The sequence below is a fragment of the Lynx rufus genome, unplaced genomic scaffold (assembly GCF_022079265.1).
Source record: "Lynx rufus isolate CCGP_SWC_20201006 ecotype Redwood Valley unplaced genomic scaffold, mLynRuf1.p SCAF_11, whole genome shotgun sequence".
Taxonomy (NCBI): Eukaryota; Metazoa; Chordata; class Mammalia; order Carnivora; family Felidae; genus Lynx; species Lynx rufus.
Window position 1 is genome coordinate 68,108,877 of NW_025814825.1, and position 23,406 is coordinate 68,132,282.

Below are 23,406 nucleotides of genomic sequence, written 5' to 3' on the forward strand. Positions count from 1 at the left end.
GGTGGCTGCCCCAGGTCGGTCCCCAACACCGCTCCTCAGTCCGTTTCCAAATGTCTGCGTGACTTCCATGTTTCCCCATAGAAGCCAGTCTTGAATCCTGGTCGGGGTTGGTGCCCTCCAATGCCTAACCCTAACCCTAAGCCCCACCTTGTCTGCCCCTCGACCTTCCCCACGCTCTCTGTGGCTCTAGGGGGCAGAATTTACACTCAGTTGGGAGAAGCAGGGAGGGCAGAGGTCAGCCTGACCAGCAGATGTTAAAGATACTCTCTCCGTAAGGAAAGAGTGCTTGAGTGAACTCCTGCAAAGGAGCTAATTGCTCCGGTTTATGACTTGCGCAGGCCTTGGGCAGCCTGGGCCACTGCACCCACACAGCTGTGCGGAGAGGGGGCCAAAGGCTTCATCTGCCAAGCCTCCTTATCTGCCGAAAAGAAACTATCCGTTCAGAAGTGACCCATTTACGACAGACCCATCAAGGCAGAGTCCCGAGAGCTAATTTTAACCCTCCCGGAGCGCTCGTTAAGCCTCTTTGAGTTATAATTACCCCCAATCTCTAGACATTAGGAGGCAGCAATCAGGAAGTTAGATGTGGCCAGAAGGAACTGGAGACGGTCTCCGCACAGGCCTATTTCGAGGAGCCAGCGGCACGGCTGTTCTGGGTGAGACCCGTGCTCCCCTGCACCCCAGTCCTGCCGCTGCTCCCCTGGAGAAGCTGCCTGGCCTCCGGGCTCCAACTGCAACAATGGTGTCCGAGTGTCCCAGCGGCTCCCGGACACTGGACATCTGCCGCCACCCCCTCCCCACAGCAGGGGCTTCTAGGACACTTCCCTTTGAGGCCGCGAGCGGGCCCATTTCTAAGGAAAGCCGCCCCATTGGAGAGCAGGGGTCAGGGTCTCGGCCCCGCGGAGCCGAGAGCTGTGTCGTCTGCACCCTCAGCTCCCGGCTGACTTACAAGCCCCCCAAAGACCTGGACTAAAGACCTTAGTGCTCCTGAGTGAGGCTCCCTAGTGCCCCTGACACCCCCCACGTCGCCAGCTTGTCCACAAGGCCCACCGACAGGCACAGCTGGGGCTGGCCTCTCCAGAGCTGGCGGGCAGAGGGGTGGGTCCCGTCATGGCCTCCTTGCTGGGTCCGCCTTACCTTGCCGAAGCTGCCCTTTCCGATGGCCCGAAGGATCTGGAAGTGGTCGAAGTTCACTGCAGAAAAAACAGAGGGATGCCGTGTCAGGTGGCAGAAAGACCCGTGCCCTCCACACGCCTGGGGCTGGAGCAGCCCCCAGAGGCCACCCCCCACCACTGCAGGGAGCCCCCTGCGGCCCCCCAGTGACACACTTCACCCTGGAAGTGGGCCTGGGTGATGGCTGAAGGCGGAAGTCAGGCTCCTGTGCAAAGCTGGGAGCGCCTGGGCCAGGGCAGAGAGGTGGGTCCCAGGGGCCATGCCGTCCCTTGTTCTGGGCTCCTTGCGGGGTCAGGCCAGGCCACCACACCCACGGACCCACAGCCGGGATGGGGCGTGAACAGAGCCGATGGTGCCCGGAACAGCCCTTCTTCGGTCCCAGGCACCCAGACACCCCCTCCTGAAAGCTGCACCCGACGCATGAAGCCTTGCAAGCAGGGTCCCAGGGGTCCCAGGTGCCCAGAGCCTTGGAAGCAGGCCCCCCACCCTCCTGCCGCATCTCCTGGGGGTGGTCGCCTGTGGGTTCGCTGAATGAGCTAAAGGGGAGCCTGCCACAGTCCCAGGGTGAATAACAGGGACTTTCCGAAGGGCGGTCCCCGGGCCTGTGGGGACCACGGGTGAACCACCCAGATCCTGGTTTCTACCAACTTTGTCCAGACATGAGCCCCTCCCAGAGAAAGGGGTCGTTAGAAATCGCAGCCTTGTTAACTGTCACAACTCTCAGGGAAGATGCTCCCCGCCAGGCACACACAGTGCCCCGGGGAGCGTTAATCTGTGAGTGAGAGCAGTTTGGTTGGAATCGCCAGTCCGGGGCTCCCGCTTCTGCTCTCAACCTGATGCCGTGTTTCCTTCCCTCTTGCATTTCCGGGCTCCAGGCAGCCCCAGCCAGCCTTGCTTTCCACACCTGCCCCCTCCCCGTCCTGGCTGGGGCTCCCCCAGCTGACTCTCAGGCCACCAGCTGGGCCCCACCTGTGCCCCAGGTCTGTTCCCCCCCAAGTTCTGTTCCCCAGGTCTACGTCCCCAAGTCCGTGCCCCCCTAGGTCTGCACCTCCAAGTCCATGCCCCCCATGCCTGTGCACCGGGCTAACCTGGCTCCATGTGCCCCCAACACCCGTCAGAAACTCGGGGTCTCCAGATGCCCACGAGCCCTGCGGCCTGGGCCGCCCCCACAGGGAGCGGCAGACAAGGGCCGTGGCGTGCCCACCCCGAGAGCGAGAACGGCACATTGAGCCTGCGGAGGGCATCTGCCGTACAAGGCCCAGCACGTGGCGCTGGGAGGTCCAGCCCAGCGAGCCCCGGAGGAGAAGTTAGGGTTCGGCCGGCACGGTGCTGGGCCCCGAGTAGGGGCACCACCGGGCCAAGGGTTAGCAAGGGGGCTCAGCCAGCACAATCCCCGGTTTTAGAGAAACCACAAATCCTGGACTTCAGGTCCTTCCAGGAGAGGAACAGAACGGGAAAACAGGAACCAAGGTATATGAAACCACGGGTCAGGAGCACAAGGGAACCCACACCATGCTTCTCCCTGCACTTTTACGCCCTGGAAAGCGAGGTTATCATGGTGGGCTTCCTGGATGGAGAGGCCGCGGGGAAGAGGCGCTCAGAGGTCTGCGGGGCATGGGAGCAGAGAGTGCGAGCACTGTGGGGAGCTGTGGCCTGGCTCCACACTGGCTAGCCCCGTGGCCTTCCCCGGGCCCGCTTCCGGGACAGGGAAGGGAGGACGTGTAACCCAGTGCACGGCACCCTGTGGTTTTGAGCACTTCATAAGACCCCAGGGTTGGGGGGCGCACGACGGGATTCCCAGACAGCAGGCAGGGCACTGAGCCGGCCACGTGGAAGCTTCACAGGGGAGACACAGGTGGGACGGGAACCCCAGCCGTAGCCGCTGGACAGGCGAGGCCGGCGAGCCGGGAGGGGTCCCCGGGCAGGCCCAGGGCTGGGCAGGGCGGGCATCCCATCGGGGCCAGCGGCCGTGAGCGAGGCCGTCCCAGAGGGCGGTAGCCCTGCCCACAGTGACCCTGCTCAGAGGAGCAGCCGGCCCGGACCCCACCAGGGGAGCCTCGAGCCCCACTGGGCGGCCAGAGTCACTCTGTCCTCTGCTAAGTGGAGGCTCCTCGGGTCACCCCTCGGGCCGGCTGCTCCGCCCCGGCGCCCAGGCCCCCGTCACTGCACCCAGCGGCTCACACGTGCTCCGGAGACCCTCCAGGTGGAACCGAGAACCAGCTGCTGCTCTGGGTCCCTTCCCCCACGTGGGCTCCGGATCCACTCTGGGCAGGCCCGGGACCTCCCCTAACCGCCCCCGCCCAGCCCCCGCCCAGCATCCTGCCGCCGTCAGCCCCACTCTGGCTCCTAAAGGAGGCGCTGACTTTCGTTCGGGCCTCCAGAGGCAGGGTGAAGAGGGGATCCACCACCAGGGTTTGTCCGAGTAGCGGTGGACGGACGTGGCGGAGCGTGCCGTGTTGCATCAGGTGGATGCGCAGAAGCCCACACGGCATATACGCCACCATCCAGAAGTCCGCGGGGTTCAGGAGAGTCCGTGTCGATAAAGTGTGAAGTTCCCCCAAACACTGAACCCAGCGGGTCTCACCAACAGGAGGAAAGGGCTGGGGCCCCCAGGAGCCCGCCGCCCCCCAGAGTCGCGAGGAACACAGCAGGAGGGCGTGGGGGACGGGGCCCCACGCAGGGGGGTGGGCTCCGTCAATGTTTGCTCAACCCAGAGAGGGGCTGCAGCCACCAGGCAAATGGAGCCCAGAGTAAGGCTGGTTCTCACCCTGGGTGGGGGCAATGCGGTGTCCCAGGAGGGCGCAAGCCCAGTGGCCTCCAGCCCCGCCTGTCTGCCCCGCCCCCACCCCACCCTCAGCTCCTGACGGGCCCCACCACTGGGTGCGAAGCCTCGGGCCCAGCTCCTTGTGGGGTTGAGCCCAAGCCCTGGAGGCCACGCTGCTGTCCCGCATGCAAACCTTCTGCTCCCCACAGACACAGGTCACCACCCCGGTCCCTGGGAGTCTCTACCCTCTCGTCCCCTGGGCACACCTGCAGCCCCAGAGGGCGCTGCTCTCCTGCACCTGGCACCGGGGGCCCTCGGGCACCCCCATCTTGCAGGGGACACTCCGCTTCTCTTAGGCCATTTGGGGCTGGGCCTTGGTGTCGTCCGAGTGCGGGCTCCGGCCACAGATCTGCTCAGGAGGCTGGGCCCCGCTGAGAGAGCCAAGGTCAGAGGCTGCTGCAGGAACCACAGGCCAGGTCTGTCCTGGGCCCTGGGAGAAGGCAGGGAGGGGCCCTCCCAGGCTGGACACTATCGTGGGCGACAGACTCCAAGCCAGCAGACAAATACGGCGCCTGGTGCCTGGGAGAAAAACAAAGCAGGAAGAGGGGTGGGTGGGACTGCTACCTTTTCCAAGGTCACTGGGGAGACATTTGGGCCCAGAGATGAGGTCGTGAGCCGGGAGTACATGGAGTATGGTTGACCGAGGCCAGTTTGCTGCACCTCACATGTGATTTCTGTGGTTGTGTGACGCTGTCGGCACACCTCCCGCCCCCACCGTGAGACACCTCCCCCCCCTCCCCCCCGCCGTGAGACATCTCTGACACCGTAGGTCAAGGGTAGCTCTTCCCCCACGGTCCTATCGGATGCTTCTGTTCCTCCTGCTCAGAAATCTAAGCGCCTCAGGTGCAGCCGTGCCTGCGAGGAGGCGGCCAGCTCTGAGCTCAGCCTCCGCCAGGGCTCCTGCCACACACACGGACACAGGCTGTCCCTGGTGCAGGTGAATATTTAAAACACAAAGGTTTAAGAAAATCTATTCTTCAAGGAAGGCCTTTATTTTGCCGAGCTGGCAATCACAGAGCCCCGCATTGCTATGAAAATAGGTCATCTCGGGCGCCTGGGGGGCTCCTTCGGTTGAACATCCAACTTCGGCTCAGGTCAGGATCTCCCGGTTCGTGAGGTCGAGCCCCACGTCAGGCTCTGTGCCAACAGCTCGGGTCCTGGAGCCTGCTTTGAATTCTATGTCTCCCTCTCTCTCTGTTCCTCCCCTGCTCGTGCTCTGTCTCAAAAATAAATAAACACTAAAAAAAATTTTTTTTTTTTTAAAATTTTTTTTTTTTCAACGTTTATTTATTTTTGCGACAGAGAGAGACAGAGCATGAACGGGGGAGGGGCAGAGAGAGAGGGAGACACAGAATCGGAAACAGGCTCCAGGCTCTGAGCCATCAGCCCAGAGCCCGACGCGGGGCTCGAACTCACGGACCGCGAGATCGTGACCTGGCTGAAGTCGGACGCTTAACCGACTGCGCCACCCAGGCGCCCCTAAAAAAAATTTTTAAAAAGAAAGAAACCAGGGGAAGCCTGGCGCCCAGACAGACCTCCCCAAGGTGTTCTCGGAGTTTCTCAGCCGCCACAACCACCGCTGGGGAAAAGGCTAGGCAATCAATGCTTCCACAGCCTTGTTCCGGTAAGACTCACGAAATCCTTCTGGTTTCCCAGTGACCCGACCCGACCTGACCCAACCCGATGGCCTGGCCACTGTCACACAGGTGGCTGGAAGGAGAGGGAGGGGGTCGCCCCCAGAGTGTGATGCTGGTCGCATGCTCAGTGAGCAATGAAAGCCAACAGGAGGCCCTCGTGCAGTCGCCTCAAATCCAAAGACGATGTGAGGTGCTCTCTGAACACTTTTCCCTAAAAATAACAATGGTCTGCCGACCGGAGTTCAGCACTCGCCCTCCGTGGGCAGAGGAACCCGTCAACTGCTGTAGGCTCAGTGGGCTCAGGTCCTTGGGCAGCCGTGAGGCCCAGAAGGTTCATAAGCCAGCATCCCCAGCGAGGAGGAGAGCGGGAGAGGAGGTGAGCCCGGGGAGGGTAAAAATAGAGCCTCTGCAGGGCCGTGAGTCACCGCTATTGTCACTGGTGACACTGCCCGCGCCACGGGGTGGGGGAGGGGGCCCCTGCAGACCCAGAGGCCAGCCTGCTCCTGACGCCTTCAGGGCCTGGCAGGTGGGCCCCGTGTGGAAGGTGGCCTGCCCGTGGCCCCGGGGACGAGTCCCCTTCCCGGCCTGCCTCTGTGGTCACCCAGGAGAGGCCCGGCCCTCAGAGCGTCTTCGGGGGAATTCCATACCAGAAGTGGGGATACTGGGAAAGCTGCAATCATAAATCAAACATCACGAGTCGCTGCAATTCATTCAGAAGTCGATTCCATTTTGTCTTACGTCCTATGACCCAGAAAACTCCCGCAGAAAACCATCCAGTCCGGCTGAGGCCGGCCCTCTGCAGGGTCTGCGTGGCCTCTGTGGAAATCCCTGCCTCCTCCGGGCGCACGGGCCGGCCGCTGCACAAGCGGGTCACCTGCAGGCACGGTCACCACTGAGGCCTCGACCGGCTCGCCACCAGCGGTCCTGCAAGGCCACCGGCTCTGCCGGGAACCAGGACCAGCAGGTGCCACGACCGGGCACTCTCTGAAGCCCTCCCGCTCTGATCCCACCAAGTTCTCAGAGCCACCAGGTAAGGGGTGGATGCTCCCCTTTTCCAGGTGAGGAAACAGCTGGAGAGTCACAGCAGACTCCGGGTGAAGGACCCCGGGCCCCTCAGGGCAGAAGAGCAAGGGCCTCGGGGAGCCAGCACCACAACCCAAAGACCCAGGCCTCGCAGCCTGCCCTTCCTTCCATCTGGGTCCTCTCTGCACCCCACTCCCTCCCTGCCAGCTGCTCAGCCGTTGGGCCCTTCTGCAGGGAGCCTCCGCTGGCCCCTCTGAGCACTCGTGCACCTGCCCCAGCATGGGATGCCGGGGGGGAGGGGGGGGCGGCGCAGCTGCCCTTCCCAGTTCAGTGCCCTGCCCAGGGTGGCAGGAGCAACACGCCCGCCCTGTCTTTTCTGAGGAACAGACACAGCAGCGAGGATGTGTACCAGCCAAGAGACTGTGCCGAGGCCTCTGGGGTCCTAGGTTCTGGAATAATGCCCCTTCTCATGCCCAGGAAGTGCCTAGGCCTGGGGACCTGGGTGACTGGAGAAGCCAGGGGTGCTGACGCCTTCCTGCCCCCGTCTGCTTACAGTAAAAGCCTTGGCCCAGAAACCCAACTAGTGATACCTTCCCAGAGCAGCACTGTTTACCCCGGATCCCATCCGGTCCGCAAAGTCTGCAGCTCAGTTCCGGCGTTAGGCACAGACATCCTCAGACGGCACCCGAAACCTTCATAAGTCAGTGATTAACGCAACAGCCAGATCAATAATGCATCTCTGCCTGGGGCCCCGCCGCTCCAGCATCCGAGGGGGAGTCCGGGCGACAGGACCTGGCGTTCCGGCCAGGCCGCCTCCCGTGGCTGCGGGTGGCAGTGCCTCCCCCGGGGACGCCCAGAGGGGTCCTACTCAAGGCCCACCCCTGGCCACCTCCCTCTCCCAGGTGCTCAGCCCCCTACCAGTGCCACCATCAGGACCAACCTCGAACACCCCAATAATACGCGGCGGTGGAATCTGCCCTGGGGGCCCCCAGTTCAGCTGCATAGGGACACAGGAGTGCACTGAGGACCCAGGAGCTGGGTGGGGTGGGGGGCTGAGGAGGGGGGAAACAGGCCTTTGGAGCAGCTGAGTCCTGAACCCCGAGGCAGGTCTGCCCAGTAAAGCAAACGGGCCCCAGACCCCTGCTCCTGACCCAACTCTGGTCTGACCTCTGAGTCCCTCTCCCTCCCTGCCCTGTCAGGACCCACCCCACCCCCCCAACCCAGCATGCCCGGATTTGGCATGCATGTACCTCCTGGGTGCTCGGAAGGGAGAGCTGGGCCTGGGAAGGGGCAGAGCACAGCTGGCTCTGGGGGGCAAGCAGCGCCCCCCCACCCCCGGCCCATGTCAGCACCAGCCCAGCCCCCGCAGCCAGCAGCGCAGACAGACCCAGAGGCCAGGGCGGCTCAGGTCCTGGTGGCAGCAGCCACACTCGAGGGGGGTCCCAGGTCACATGCTGGGAGTCCCCTAGGATGCTGGTTCCCAGGGGGGAACAGGGGTTCCCAAGTCCCTAGGGATATGGACAAATCCCAGGATGCAAGTCAGAGGTCAACACTCGGTGAGAGATGCTCGGCCAGGCCAGGGGCTAGAGAAAGCCAGTCCTTCTGTCTTTCCATCTGCCTGTCCGCAGCCTCTGGGCTCCAGGCACAGTCCTGCAGGCCCCACCCCCTTCCCCACAGACGGGGGCCTCCCAGGAAGCTGGAGAACCTCAGAGGCTGGAGCAAGGGGGCACCGGGGTTCCCGGGCCACCAAGCAGCCGTGCCCAGAAGAGGGGGCGCAGGCTCGGGGGTCCCGGGGGAGGGAGACCAGGGGGATTGGGGGTGGGGAGGCCCCAGCCCCCGGGAGGGGACAAGGTGGGGTGCTTCACGCTCGCTTTGGCCGTCGAGCCCTCCTGGACCAGCCTCAATGATGCAGCCTCAATGTCAGGCCCCGTCACGTGTCCTGGCACCGAGAGCCCAGTCACCCCTGTCCACCGGGCCCTGGACCCTCCACCCTGGTCGCCGAGGCTCCCGCCGGTGGCAGAGGCCCAGGCCTGCCACCCCACTGCCCAGCCCCTCGTCAGCCGAGCCCCTTTTCCGACGCCAAGAGAGGCCCCAGGGTCAAGGCCACCAGTCCCTGGGGTACCCGTGAGCCGCCCGTGGACCCGGGACCCCCAGTCGCAGGCTCAGGCTGGGGGCTCTGCTGCACAGGTTGACCGGGCGCTAACACTGCAGCCTGTCCGACCACGCGTGGGGCTGCCGAGCCGCACACGAGGCCACGAAACTCCTTTCCCGGCCAGCCTCGCCAGAGACCCCTGCCCAGGCGGGGACACTGGCCGTGCGTGGCCCCCCTCCACCAAGGTGGGTGCAACCAAGTGTCTGGGGAAAGCGCCTGGATATTCCAGAGCTCTCCCTGCCGCTTCCCTGAGAAATGCGACCCGCAGACTTTCTGGGATGTGGCTCCCTACAAGGCAGGTGCCTTCGACGAACGGGCCCAGCGTTTTCAGCTCGGTGGGTCTTTACGTGGCGGCTGGTTGGCAGCCTGGGGGCTGTCGCCATAGTTCCCCGCCACTGGGAGGACGGGGCCACGTCACCAGAGCCACACAACACAAACAGCATTAAATGTGATTCAGGGAAGAAGGGACGGGCAAAGCCCCGCTCACAGGCCAGGGGCTCCCGTATCAGGGCCGTCCCTGCAAGCGGGGGCGCGTCGTGCGCGCCCCCCAGACACGACAGCTGCCAGAGCAGCCTGGGCCTCACCCGGCAAACCGCAGAGACACCCGCGGGCCCCACAAAGCGCAGCCAGGGTGCAGACCAAGGTGGTTTCTGGGCGGGTCCTGCTCAGAACACAGGACTCCTGATGTCAGCGGTGTGGGCCAGCCGGGGACAGGGGGCCTCCGGGCTCTGCTCACGGCTGAGCCCCCCGCTCCAGCCAGCTCCTGGGTCCCGGGCGAGGGGCACTGCCCCAGCCCCCTCCCCCCCACCCTGCACCCCTGCCACGCACACACAGGCTCCCGCACCACGGGCAAGCTCTAACCACAACGCGGGGGAGACCGAGTCTTTCCGGAGCCAGGAGGTCACAAGGGGTGTGTGTGCAACGCTCAGGAGGGCACAGGGCCCCACAGGAGGGCCGGCCTGGGCCCCTCTCAGCTGGCCAGTCCCGGGGGCTGCAGTCAGGGTCTGCTTCCCAACCCCTCACCCAGGGACCGGAGGAGCATATAGATACACAGGGTGCCCAGCTCAGGCCCGGACACAGCGCCTGCAGCAGGGCCCTGCCCTCCGCATTCCTCGCCTGGGCCACAGCAGCCACGTGGGCACCATTTGCCCATCAGAGGCTCCCGTGTGTGTGGGGGGGGGCACGGGGACACGGGCCCGGCTGAAGGCAGCCCCAGATACCACAGCAGCCGCTACAAGCACAGACCCCGAAGCTGCGGTCACTGCTTCCGCTCTGGGAGCCAGCAGGCCAGCCTGGCACCCGCGCTGTCACACCAGCGATCCCGAAGGGTGGCACTGCTGGTCCTGGGGAACCTCGGAGGTGACGATCCGCCCTCCGCCTCCACCCGCACGGCAGCCCACACCTGCCCCACGTGGCCCGGCCCGAGCTGGGCCGCAGCACGGTCACAGCAGACGCAGGAAGAAAGGACATGGGACTGGACGAGGGGCCCGGGTCTTCTGCAGAGGCCGGTGCACAAGCCTCTGCCCAGCTCCTCAAGCCCACGGCGTCCCAGAACAGTCTATCATCCCCCTGCACGGCCCAAGAAGCGTCTGCTTACAACGCGAGAAGAGGTCTTATTTTCTCAAACTGACGGAGAAAGAGGGTCCTGGGGCTCCGGTGCTGGGTTTGTCTCAGCGAATCCACCCCACACAAGTACATCCAGTGCCCCGTGACCCTGAGGCCGGCCGCTGAGCCTGCAGGTGGGACGGGCACGCCTGTGCGCAAAGTCAGGGCACGGGCAGGCCACGGAGGGGACACCGGGGGCCGGCCCCGCCCAGGCCCAGCTCACACTCCCTGCGCCATGAGCCAGGAGCCTAGAAGCGCCACACAACTCAAGGGGTACAGGGAACCCCTCAAGCAAGCCCCAGAAGGCAACAGATGGTCTCTCTATAAAGTTCGAACACAAGCGAGGCTGTATAGCATGCTGTTCTGGTGTGCGCGCGTATCGAGAAAGGTGTTTTTTTTTAATGTTTTATTATTTATTTTTGAGACAGAGAGAGGCAGAGTGTGAGAAGGGGAGGGGCAGAGAGAGAGAGAGAGAGGGAGACACAGAATCCAAAACAGGCTCCAGGCTCTGAGCTGTCAGCACAGAGCCCGACGCGGGGCTCGAACTCACTGACCGCGAGATCATGACCTGAGCCGAAGTCGGACGCTTCACCGACTGAGCCACCCAGGCGCCCCATATGGGGAAAGGTTTCTAAAGTGGCTGCAGAATCCAGCTGGCGGGCACCCTGAGGGAGCACAGGGATGGCGCCACTGGAGGCGGTTCAGCTCGGGCTGGGGCAGCGTCCCTGCTGTGCACGAGAATCCCACATTCGAAATTCAGGAGATGCGACTCAGGACCCCGGCCTCGCTCCAGGAAACGCGTGCGGGCCGGAGGCGGTGCGGGGCTCACCGTGCTGGTGCAGGAGGACCGCGGGGCAGAGGCGCCTGAGGGAGCAGAGCGGGTAGGGAGCCCGGCACTCGTGGTGAGAGGCGCACCACGGACAGGGGACCCACGAAACAGCCAACAGGTGGGGACAGCCTGAGTGCCCCGCAGCTCGTGGGCGGTAAGCCACACGATGCGGTGTTATTCCTCCACCAGACGGGGTGGCGCTCTGGCACCTGCTGCAACGGAGACAGGCCTTGAAACCCTGGCGCTGGGTGACAGGGGCCCGAACTGACAGGCCCCGCGCGATGTCACCGGCCAGGAGTGCCCACGATGGGCGGCCTGTGGACCAGAGAGCAGACCACAGCCGCGGCTGCCAGCGGGACCGGTTTCCACGGGGAAAACGTCTCGGAACTAGGTGTCAGAGGTGGTCCTTACACAACGCTGCAAAATGTGCAAGATGCTGCCGACTGGTCGCTTTAAAACGGCTGGTTTGGGGCGCCTGGGTGGCGCAGTCGGTTAGGCGTCCGACTTCAGCCAGGTCATGATCTCGCGGTCCGTGAGTTCGAGCCCCGCGTCAGGCTCTGGGCTGATGGCTCGGAGCCTGGAGCCTGTTTCCGATTCTGTGTCTCCCTCTCTCTCTGCCCCTCGCCCGTTCATGCTCTGTCTCTCTCTGTCCCAAAAATAAATAAACGTTGAAAAAAACAAAACAAAACAAAACAAAAAAAACGGCTGGTTTTACGTGACGTGACTTTCACTTCAGTAAAAGCAATAGTAATTGTTTCTGGAAGTGAGCCACGACCGAGTGGGCTGAGGCCACGTAGGGGGCATGGCTGCCGTTGCATGGCCCCACACAGATGGCCCCATGTGTGGGGACGGTGGTCAGGGCAGGCCCTGTGCGGAAGAGGGGGCGTCCCCGGGGCTTGGACTCATCAGTGGGCGCGTGCTCCGCGGAGGGAGGATTCTGCCAGAACCAGCACGGCTAGGCTTCCGCGTGCACACACACCGGGCCTCACAGTCGCCCCAAAGCTGGCCAGGGGGCCAACCAGAACGGGGTTTAGACGACTTTCCTGTTTCAAGGTGATCACCCTAGGTGGGAGGGAAGGGGGCAGGACAGTCACTAATCCTATCTTTTCTTAATGGAAAACATAAGAAATCACACGTGGGGCGCCTGGGTGGCTCAGTCGGTGAAGCGTCCGACTTCGGCTCAGGTCACGATCTCACGGTCCATGAGTTCGAGCCCCGCGTCAGGCTCTGGGCTGATGGCTCAGAGCCTGGAGCCTGCTTCCGATTCTGTGTCTCCCTCTCTCTCTGCCCCTCTCCCATTCATGCTCTGTCTCTGTCTCAAAAATAAATAAACTTAAAAAAAATAATAAAAGAAAAAAAGAAATCACACGTGTGGCTAAGGCGGCTTCATTCTGACCCCTTTGCTTTAGAACAACATTAAACTGTGTTAAGTTCATACAAACCCAAGCCCCACCCATCAAATCTGTATTTTATTTACACTCAGTCCAGTTTCAAAACAGGATTCCAGGTGGACCTCCATTCCCTTGGTGCTGGCGCATCATGACCGCAGAGCAGCGGGTCCGTCCGGGAGGACAGGACAGCCTGTGTCCTGCTGCCCTCTGCGAGGGGCAGCGGGGCCGACTGCACCAGGATCTGCTCCCCTCCGCCCAGGAGCCCCCGGCTCTCTGAGCACCCGCCCGCGTCACACTGCCCAGGCCTGGCCCGTCAGAGCGAAGCTGTCCGACTGGAGCTGGCCCTGGGCTTCCGGAACTCAGGAGAAGTGTCCACCACGGTGGCAAGAGCAGGGCAGAAGGAGCAGAAGGAACCATTTCTGGGGCTACCGTGGGAGCACGAAGCCAGCAGAGGGGATGGGGACGAGGACCAGCAGCCCCTGACCCCTCCTCCTGGACCCGATACACCATTAGAGTCTCCGTTTCTCTGGCCCGCGTGGCCTTCTTACTAACGTCCCCTTGAGTGCCGACTCCCGAGGCCGCCTGTGACTCAGACCAGAGCCCTCCTGTGCCTGCGCTGCCGGGTCTGTGCCTTCCCTCGTCCTGCATGTCTACCCCAACCAACACCGACCTTCCTCATTTAGGCTTTACGGCGGACACTGGTGCCCAGTGGGGGAAGCCACCACGGGCTGTGGCCTGCCTTCTCCAGGGGCCCTTGTTCGTCCACGTCAATCGTCTGTCAGTCCATCAACTTCCACAGAAGCCATAGGTTGTTTGTTTCTCTAAATTCAGTGCTCTGGGGGCACCTGGGTGGCCCAGTCGGTTAAGCTCTTTGGCTCAGGTCATGATCTTACAGTTCATGGGTTCAAGCCCTGCATCGGGCTCTGTGCTGACAGCTCAGAGCCTGGAGCTTGCTTTGGATTCTGTGTCCCCCCTCTCTCTCTGCCCCTCCCTCCCTTGCACTCTTTCTCAAAAATAAACATTAAAAAAATAAAAAAATAAAAATAAATTCAGTACTCTGAACATCAGTTGTGCGGAAACAGACATTGTTATGATATTTGCATCCACTAAAATGCCATGTGTCCTCACTCACTTCGGGCGTCCTCCATATAGACGTGGCCCAGCTTCTCTTGGTGGCCTACAGTACAAGGCATTTTCACGGCTTTATTGAGACATGAGTGACACATGGGACAGTGAACGTGGAGAGCACGTGCCCGGATCGGCTCTGACATCTGCACGCACCCACGTACTGCTGGTACGGGACACCGTGGGGGCGCAGAGCGGGGAGAATGCACTCGTAACACAGATACTGGACAAAGACGCCCAGTGCACAGAAACATCTCCTACAGCTCAGCAAGAAAAAGACAGAGAACGGCCAAGTTCTTCAATAGGCACCTCACGCGGAAGAGACCCAAGTGCCGGGTCAAAACGGAAACAAGCTGGGCATCTCAGCGACCAGGGGTATGAAACTGAGCAGAGCAGGGACCTCCCCACGGCCAGCACAGTGACCGACACAGAGGCCGGCAGGGCCGTGCACAGCGGGGACTCACACGCGTTGCTGTGGGAGTGAGACTGGGCTCCGGGTGCCGCATGGCCCGGCCGGTCCACACGCACACACACAGCACACGCCCGCCGAGACACGAGTGCAAGAGAGGCGGAACGGCGCAAAACTGGAAATGACCCCAAGTGCTTGGCCTTCGTCAAATGGATAATAATAAGGTGTGACGTAGCCACACAGAACTCTAGGCACGACGAGAATGCGGCGGCGACTGCTACACACGGCCTGGACCCATCCCGCGGACGCGACGCATCGAGAGAAAGGGGCCGGACACACTCCACGGTTTCACTTATGTAAAGCAAAATTTTAATAAACATTCCTTGTTTGTTTTAGAAAACCATGTGTTTCATAGTTCCTGGAAGCAGAATTCTACACAAGCCCACTGTCTGCTGGAAGGTTCCTGTCTCTTCTTCCCCGGCCCGACAGGGACAGAGAGACGCAAATCTGCTACGGTGCTGAGTTTAGCCACTGCTCTCTGCAGGTCCCCTGGGTGCTGAGGCTCTTTGGTTGGGTACGTACACGTTTGAAAACAAAACATAGCAAAAGTGATGTAGCCATGGTGGTTTGAAGAGGGAAGTTTACAGCTCCAAGTACTTACATCAGAAAACAAGACGATGGAGAGACCATGGGACTCTTGATCTCGGGGTCATGAGTTCGAGCCCCATGTTCGGCATAGAGATTACATTAAAATGTTTAAAAAAAAAGTTAAAAAAAAAAGAAAAAAAATAAACAAGATGATGGAATAGAACAAAGTATATCCAAAGTAGAAATTAGAAAATAGTAAAGAATGGAAACCACTTAACTAGAGACAAGTAACAAAAAAACAAAAGTAACAACAAAACTGAATGTTATTTTTGTGATTCATAACATCGACAAACCTTTGGAAGACTGATTTTTTTTTAATAAGAGAGAAAGCACAAATATTAAGAATTTTAGAAAAATGATGCCATTACCCATCCTACAGGCATCTGAAGAATAATTTAAAAAGATTATGAACTAACTTCATGTCAACAAATTATGCTACGTAAATGGAGAAATTCCTTGAAATACACAATTTACCAAATGAATACAAAAAGAAACACACCACCTGCACAGTGTCACGTCTATTGTTCCTAAATAATGCATTCATAATTGAAAACCACTCTGTAAAAAAGAAGTCCAGCCCAGATGGCTTCACTGGTGAATTCTATCAAGTTTTTTAAGGAAGAAACAATACCAGTCTTACAGAAGCTCATTTAGAAAATAGAGAAATCGAGCACCTTCTAACTTGTTTTATGAGATCAGCATTTTCCAAACACCGGAGCCTGATAAGGCCATTACAAGAAAACCATAGATCGAGATTTCTTGTGAGCATACACACAAACTTCCTTAACGAAATATTAGCAAATTAGCAGCAATATAAAAAATATAATACATCATGACTGCTGAAGTACACACCAGGAATGCAAGGTTGGTTTAACTTTGAAAACCAATCCACTTAGAGTCACTACACTCACAGAATGAAGGACAACCCTATGATCACCTCAACAGAGGCAGGAGGTGCGTTTGACGAAATGTACAGGTGTTCATGATGAAGACTCCACAAATGAGAACAGGACCTCTTAACTGTCACACGGGACACCTGCAGAGTCTGCAGCTAAGACCACATTTAGCTGTAACGCAGTGAATGCTCTCCCAAGATGGGGAACAAGGCAAGGCTGTCCACTCTCATCATTTTCCTTAATGTTATGCAGCCCTGGCCCACGACATAGGAAAAGTTAAAAATAAACCACAGAAAAGACAACCTAGTGGTCTACAGAGAAGATCCTAAGGACTCTACAAACCCCTTCCAGAGCTAAAAACTCTGTGAATTAAGCAAGGTTACGTGATACATGGTCTATACATAAAATTTTTTTGGATTTCTAATGTACTATCAACAAGCCATTGAAAAGAGATTTTCCAAGTCCCTCTTACAATAGCACCAAAGGCCTTTTAAGGTAGGACCATGTCTAAGAAAGCTGTACAAGACCCTCCATGTAACACTGCAAAACACTGAGAGATTAAGCAGGACCGAGGTAAGTGGAGACTGCCCCTTGCTCCCAGGGGACTGTGAACATTGTGCGGGACCCACTTTTTCCCAGAGGTAGTTATAGAACCAATGCAATTTCAGTCAAAGCCTTAGCTGGCTTTCTTGGGCAGAAAGGGGTGATCAGACACTAAAATTTATATGCAAATCTAAATGACCTAGAATAGTGAAAAATAATGCTAAAAAAAAGAGCAAAGTTGGAAGACTTGCACTACCTGATTTTAAGACTTCACATAAGGGTACAGTAAGTGGGTGCTTGGGTGGCTCAGTCAATTAAGCATCTGAGTCTTGGTTTTGACTCAGGTCACGATCACACAGTTCGTGAGATGGAGCCCCGAACTGGGCTAAGTGCTGACAGCACAGAGCCTGCTTAGGATTCTCTCTCTCTCCCCCTCCCCTGCGTGTGCTCTCTCCCTCTATCAAAATAAATAAATAAGTTAATTAATAAATATTAAAAAAATTTTTTTAACGTTTATTCATTTTTGAGAGACAGAGACAGAGCAAGAGTGGGGGAGCTGCAGAGAGGGAGACGCAGAATCTGAAGCAGGCTCCAGACTCTGAGCTGTCAGCACAGAGCCCGACGTGGGGCTCAAACCCACAAGCTGTGAGACCATGACCTGAGTCAAAGTCAGATGCTTAACCAACTGAGCCACCCAGGCGCCCCTTTAATACTTTGAGTGTAGAGTTTTGTGACCACCAACAGTTTCTTGTTTTGTAGGCAATGGGAAAGTAATACCTGAGAAAAGCTAGCATACGTTTTGGTCCAAATTAGTCTGTGCTCACTGGAACAGGTTGTTGAAAGGCAGGACTCACGTTTATTGCACGTGAACGAACACCCTCCTTCCTGTACTGATGGGCTGGTGATGAAGTGCACGCACGCTCCTTGGCATCACGTCTATGTCCGTGCCTTGCGGTGATTCACTGTTGCACATTGGCTGCCCCATCCAGCCCGAACCCAAGGCTCTGGGCCCCACAGGAGGTTCGCACACCTCCAAGGCCTTCGAGAAGACATAGGAGTCACTCTTATTGCCCAAAGTCTTACTGAAAACTTAACATTTGTTCAGAGTAAAATTAAATGGCTAATTAAAATGTTACATGTCCTTGCTTTTCAAAATGTGTAAAGTCAGTTTGTCAGCTCTTTGCCTTTAAATTTTTTAATTTTGTTTTTTTCATTTATTGTTTTTTTAATGTTTTTATTTATTTTTGAGACAGAGAGAGACAGAGCATGAGCAGGGGAGGGACAGAGAGAGAGGGAGACACAGAATCGGAAGCAGGCTTCCAGGCTCCGAGCTGTCAGCACAGAGCCCGACGCGGGGCTCGAACCCACGAACCGTGAGATCACGACCTGAGCCGAAGTCGGACGATCAGCCAACTGAGCCCCCCAGGCACCCCGAAAAACGTTTTTAAAAAAGGTACAGTAATGAAGACTGTGTGGCGCTGGTATGAAGACGGACGCAGGGCAATGGAACAGACTCGCTGTTCACCAACGGCCTCCAGCGCATGTGGTCACCTGGGTTTTCCAATGGCACAAGGCACTGACCAGGTCTATGGGGCAATGTGAGCCTTCCACAAGTGGTGCTGGAGCAGCTGAGCATCATCGGGAGAAGTGCCAACTGTGCCGTGCCCAAAACATAATTCTTGGTAGATTGCAAACATACACACAAGACAACTCCTGGAAGAAAAACATACGGTCATACTTTTGCAGCCTGGAGACAGGCGAAGACTTCTCAGACACGATGCCAGAAATGCTAACCATGAAAAAATTGATAAGTTGTGCTTCGCAGAAATCAAAACCGTCTGCTCTTTAAAGGACACTACGAAGGAAGTGAAATGTTTGCAAATACACACGTCCAACATAGAGCCTGTAACCAAAATATATAAAGAACTTCTGCAAATGAAGAACAAAATTACTGCCCCTCCCCTGCTCTACACTCTGTCTCTCAAAATAAATAAACTTAAAAAACTAGTTCAGAGCTCTGCATTTTACTGTAATTACCCCCCCATACGTAAAAAAGAGATGATGCCACTTTGCAGAGGGGGCGGGTTATAGGTATCCAGCCTTTTATGCTGCAGGAAGGAGCCGTTCACTGAGTGAGAACAGGAAACGGGATCAGAGAGGCTGAGTGACCATGCAACAGTCACAGGGCCAAGAGACAGAGCAGTGGGTCAGAATCCAGTCTCTGGGATCCTCACGCACCTGTGCCCAGGGCCAGATGGGAGGGGCCAACCAAGATGCTGAGAGAGACCGGGGGCTATGAGGGTGGTGCAGCGGGGGGCTGGCCGGTGATGGGGGTGGGAAGCTGCTCAGAAGGCTCTCAGGGGGACACAAGTATTCAGAGTGGGCTCAGCTGGTGGGAAGGGGCGCCAAGGGGCGTGTGGACACGAAGCCCACGTCATGTGAGCAGGACCTGGCGAGGGTGACCACGGAGGCCCAACCAGCAGGACTTGCTGGCGGCTCTGGGGCCCGGGGCTGAGGTGAGGAGGCCAGGAGGAGCCACGGCTGTGGCCTCTGCCACTCCCCCCAGCTCTGGGGCGAGGCCCTCTCTGATGGGCAGCTAGGCTAGGCGGGGGCAGCCATGCCGGATGCTCTCCTGGCCCCTGCCCGCGTGGAGCCACCACGGCCGGACCAGCTGGCCACAGAGCCCCCAGGGGAGTGGGCCAGCTCTGAGACTGCTCAGTCAGCAGTGGCCCCGGGCACCCCGCACAACCCAGTGCTCAGCCCCAGGACCAGCCCGACCCGCACAGAATCACCCCTCTCCCCCACACTGCCTGGAGGCTGTGCCCACAGAATGTGTCCCGGGCTCCGTTTGGGCAGAGCTAACCAGCCGTGCCAGGGGCCACCCCTCTCTAGAAACAGGGTGCTGGGTGCAGGCTGCTGGTCTCCTTTGGAAGCCCTTTGAAACCTGGCCAGGGCGCCTGGGTGACTCGGTCAAGCATCCCAACTCCAGCTCAGGTCATGATCTCCTGGTTCGCGGGTTTGAGCCCTGTGCCTGGCTCTGTGCTGACAGCTCAGAGCCCGGAGCTACTTCAGATTCTGTGTCTCCCTCTCTCTCTACTCCTCCCCATCTTTCTCTCAAAAATAAAACGAACATTAAAAAAAATTTTTAAAAAAAAGAAAAGAAACCTGGCCAAAACGGAGAAGTTTGCACAGTACAAAATTTATTTTTATTCTGAAGCCCAATGATACACCTCAGATCACATCTGTGTGTGCATGTGCCTGTGGGTGCGGCTCTGCGTGTGTCCATGTGTGCCCGTGTCTGGGAGTGTGTGCGTGCATGTGCTGGCTGTGGGGGCAGCTCTGTGCCTGTGCACGTGTTCATGTCTGCGGGCGCATGCATACGTGTGTGCCCGTGGATGTGGCTCGGTGTGTACGTGCATGCACACGCGTGTGCCCGTGGATGTGGCTCGGTGTGTACATGCATGTGCACACGTGTGTATGTGTGCACACGGAGGCCTGACACAGGCTCTCTTCGAGTGGGTTCACTGGGCAGCTGGCCCCGGGTCTGACAGACACGTCCAGCCTGGAGCCTGCACGCTTCCCTGGGATCCTGGCAACTTCTAGGCTGTGGGAAGGATGTGTGTTATGAGGGTGCCGGCTGATCCAGACCTTCCCCCAGAGAACTCCCGTGAGCTGCAGGGGAGGGAGGTGCCAGGGAAAAGCTGTCGAGGGAGCCTGGGGCCTCGCAGCCGTTTATCACCACCCCCCCTGCCCCGCTGCGAGCCGCCGCCTCCGCCCCTGCAGCTGCTGGGCCTCAGGCTGAAGGACCGATTTATCCCCAAAGGCACGAAGGCCCTTGCCAAGCCGATGAGGCTGGACGGTCGCGCCCCCGTGCGTCAGCTTACACGTCAAGAGGCTGCCAGACCCCAGGCTGCCACGGTGCGCCATCCGCCTGGGGGGCCCGAACTGGCCCCGTGCACAGGTGGGGCCACCCTGGGGCCCCTGCAGCTCACACAGCCCCAAGCACCTCCCGTCAGTTAATATCCTACTTAAGCCTCACCGAGAATCAGTTACTGTCTACCTGGCCTTCTAACAGCTTGCAAACAAACTGACGGGATTCGGACCGTGCCTCTGTGTTCAGGACACGGCCTCACGCAGGGGGCGGCCTCCACCTGACCCAGGAAGCTCCTTGTCCCAAAAGGTACTCTGAGGTTCTGCTGCCGGCTCCTGGCAGGTCCGGGCGCTGCCCTCCGAGGGGCTCAGCAAGCTGTCCTGCAGCGTCCGGCCTGGCCCTCTGCGCCCGAGAGACACTTGTTGAGTGCGTGAGTGAATGAATGAATGAGGCAGGGAGTGAAGGAGTGAGTGTGGGAGAGGTGCACATTTCTGCCCGGTGTCCCAGAGCCGGCTTCCCCAGCACAGCCCGCCGGCTGCCGCGAGCCAGTCGGCGCCCGGGCGCAGCCCCGCTGGGACCTGGATGCCGGCCAGGCTAGGACGCAGTGGAGGGGCCACCTCCCACGGCCTGGGGGCTCCGGGCAGAGGGACAGGTCTGGGGGCTCTGCCTGCCCGGGGAAGCACCAACAGCCGACCCTGGCCCAGCGCGCACGAGCGGGCAGCCTGGCGTCTCCGTCAGGCCGAGCCCACGCTGCGTTTGCATAAACAGAAGCAGTGCAGCACTGTTAAGGGAAAGTTGCTATTTTAAATTCCATCTCACGGTAAGTGCACGGTTTTATGTCAGACCTTTTCTTTGAAAAGACATTTGCACATGGTTTTGATGGAAAAGTCGAGATTTAAAGATTAATAAACCACATGGTTGTTTGTTTTGCAGGAAATGAGTATCGACAAAGCCTTTACCAGGCTGACATTTACCCAAGGCTCGGGAACCTGGTGGGCCTGGCCTCGGGGCTGTCCCCTGCCCCTCGTCCAGGCAGCAGCTGGCCCGGTCCTCAGGCCACCTCAGTGCCTCAGGCAAATGCAAGTCGGAGCATCAGGGGACCAGGACAGGAAGGGCCCTTAGACCTCCCCGCTGTGATGTCCCCTCAGCAGCTGGGGCCTCTCTGGTGCAGAGCCACACGCCGGCCAGGACCCCCGTGGCAGGCTGGCCTCCTCCCCTCCCAGGACCAGTGGCTGGGGCGCAGGCACCCTCTCTTCCAGTCTCCAGGGGACGTCCCAGCTGCTGGGACCAGGCTGCTACACCTCGGAGGAAGGCAGATCAGAGGTCACAGCTGTGACGGGGACCCTAAGAAATCAGTCCATGGCCCCTGAGCCCCAAGGACCCACCCCTGACACAACAGGGCTTCCTTGAGGCACCAAAGGGGGCCCAGTCCAGGGTGCCGTCCCCAGCACCTGCCGCGCTGCCTCTGGGCCCACCCAACAGCCGTCAGGGCAGGTACACTGTCCGCGTGCCCACCGGCATAGGGCCGCAGGCGTCCACACACAGACCCCTGGGTGGGGGTGGGTGGGGGACGAGCTGGTGCCCACAAGCAAGAGGGGGTGCGCGACAGCAAAGGAGCCCCGTCCTCAGTGGAGAAGTGGTCCCGGCACCCCGTGCACCAGCTAAGAGCCCGACCCTTCCTGTGGACCTGAGCCGAAGGAGAGCCCGCCCCCATGCGTGACCTACTCCAGGGTCACCCCAGAGCCCAGCGTCCATCCTTCCACCTCGACCCGCTTTCCTCAACATGCCTCCTCCAATGACAAGATTTCATGGCACCAGAAGACCAGGGTGGGGCCAGCCCCATGTAGCCTAATCATCTGCACCCCTGAGTTTAAATTGGACAGTCTGGGACCACCGGACCCCTGCACCTGCCCCCCAGAGCCCACCCAACTTGTCTTCCTCTGGCACGCACCAGACCTCACACGACCCCCCTCCATTAGAGAGGCGCCTTGGCCTCCCGCCTGCCGGGCACCTCCGTGAGGAGGCCAAAGATGCTCTCACTTGCGGGGAAGCAGAGTTTACGGGAAGTCCAGTCTGTCCGGAAAATCTAGGCGCCAGCCCCTCCTGGGGGCCTCCTGCCGCAGGGAAGTGGTGAAGACAGATGTCCAGCAAGGGTGGGAAGACAGCAAGGAAAATGTTCACAGAAAGACATAAAATGGTGAGCCATAAGGGCCGGCTTGGGGTTGGCTGTGTCAGTGCCCTGACCCCACAGACCCCTCCATGGAACCCTGGCCAGGGACATGTCAGGGCCACCACCCTGAGCTGGCTCCAGGGCGTTTAGACAGGGCCCACATGCTTGCTCACATCCCGGAGGCATGACCACATGTGTGGGGAAGCCTGTGCTTCTGCTGCTGGGCTGGTCTGGACGGCCGTGCCCTGGCCACACCACACCCCCAGTGGCCAAGATGCCGCCCCCTCCTCCAGCCCAGCACCCCTTCCTCCCCATTCTGGCTCAAGAGGTTGGACTGTCATCCTAGGAAAGGGTGGGCCTATTTTTGGCTAAATTGAACAGAATTAAGGAAAGGTATTATTTCAAGACAGAGCATAAGACTTCTGTTTCATGTTTCCAAAAATAAGAATCAGAAGAACTGAGTGGCGCCAGGAGTCTGCATTCTTGTGGGTGCTCCATCCAGCCTGTGGTTTCCAGGACGAGAGTCTTGGCCAGGATACGAAACCATGTGAAGGTGGGATAAAGCTGGCCGTGCCTAAGAGGCGCCCCCCGAGAGCCGTGAGGGGAAGAGACAGGACTCACTAGCATCGGGAGACGGCCGGGCAGGGGTGAACCGGGACCACACCGGGGCCCCAGACCTCCAGGAGTCAGGAACGTGGGCATCCTGCCTCCCCTGCAACCTGAGCTTCTCCTTGTGAGTGGGCGTCAGGAGCCTGGAGAGCCTGCCCGCCACCCACTTAGCCTCACTCCTGCGCCCACGGCCTCCAGCGGACAGCACCATGGACAGCACCTGCTAGCCTGGGACCCTGGGACGACCCCCACGGGCTCCGGTCCAGACCTGGAGGGGTCTGCGTGTGGCCTGGACCTGAGCAGGGGGAAAGCCCTGGATAGAACAGGTTTCTCCTCCGTGTCCCTTGAACACGTATGTGCGCACACACACTCCTTTCCAATCCTCTGCCTTCAGGCTGCAATTCACTTCTTACCTGGGGCCTCAGCATACCGGCCTGACCCTCCACCCCATCAGTACTCAGCCCTGCCACCCAGGGCCAGGCTGCCCTCTGACCAGCTGGG

At 59.3% G+C, this 23,406-nt stretch overlaps 1 protein-coding gene across 3 annotated transcripts in view; it reads right to left on the reverse strand.

The window, feature by feature from the left end:
• STK32C (serine/threonine kinase 32C) overlaps positions 1-23,406 on the reverse strand; it is a 78,632-nt gene that overhangs the window by 31,337 nt on the left and 23,889 nt on the right. For 2 of the 3 annotated variants that reach the window (XM_047072763.1, XM_047072762.1), the window contains exon 1: positions 1,138-1,188. Coding sequence is in view for 1 of the 3 variants with exons in the window: in XM_047072761.1 (XP_046928717.1) it covers positions 1,138-1,193 (56 nt within the window). In the remaining 2 variants the exon portion in view is untranslated. Of the gene's footprint in view, positions 1-1,137; positions 1,194-23,406 lie in introns of those variants that run through there. The other variant, XM_047072761.1, reaches the window with a different exon arrangement.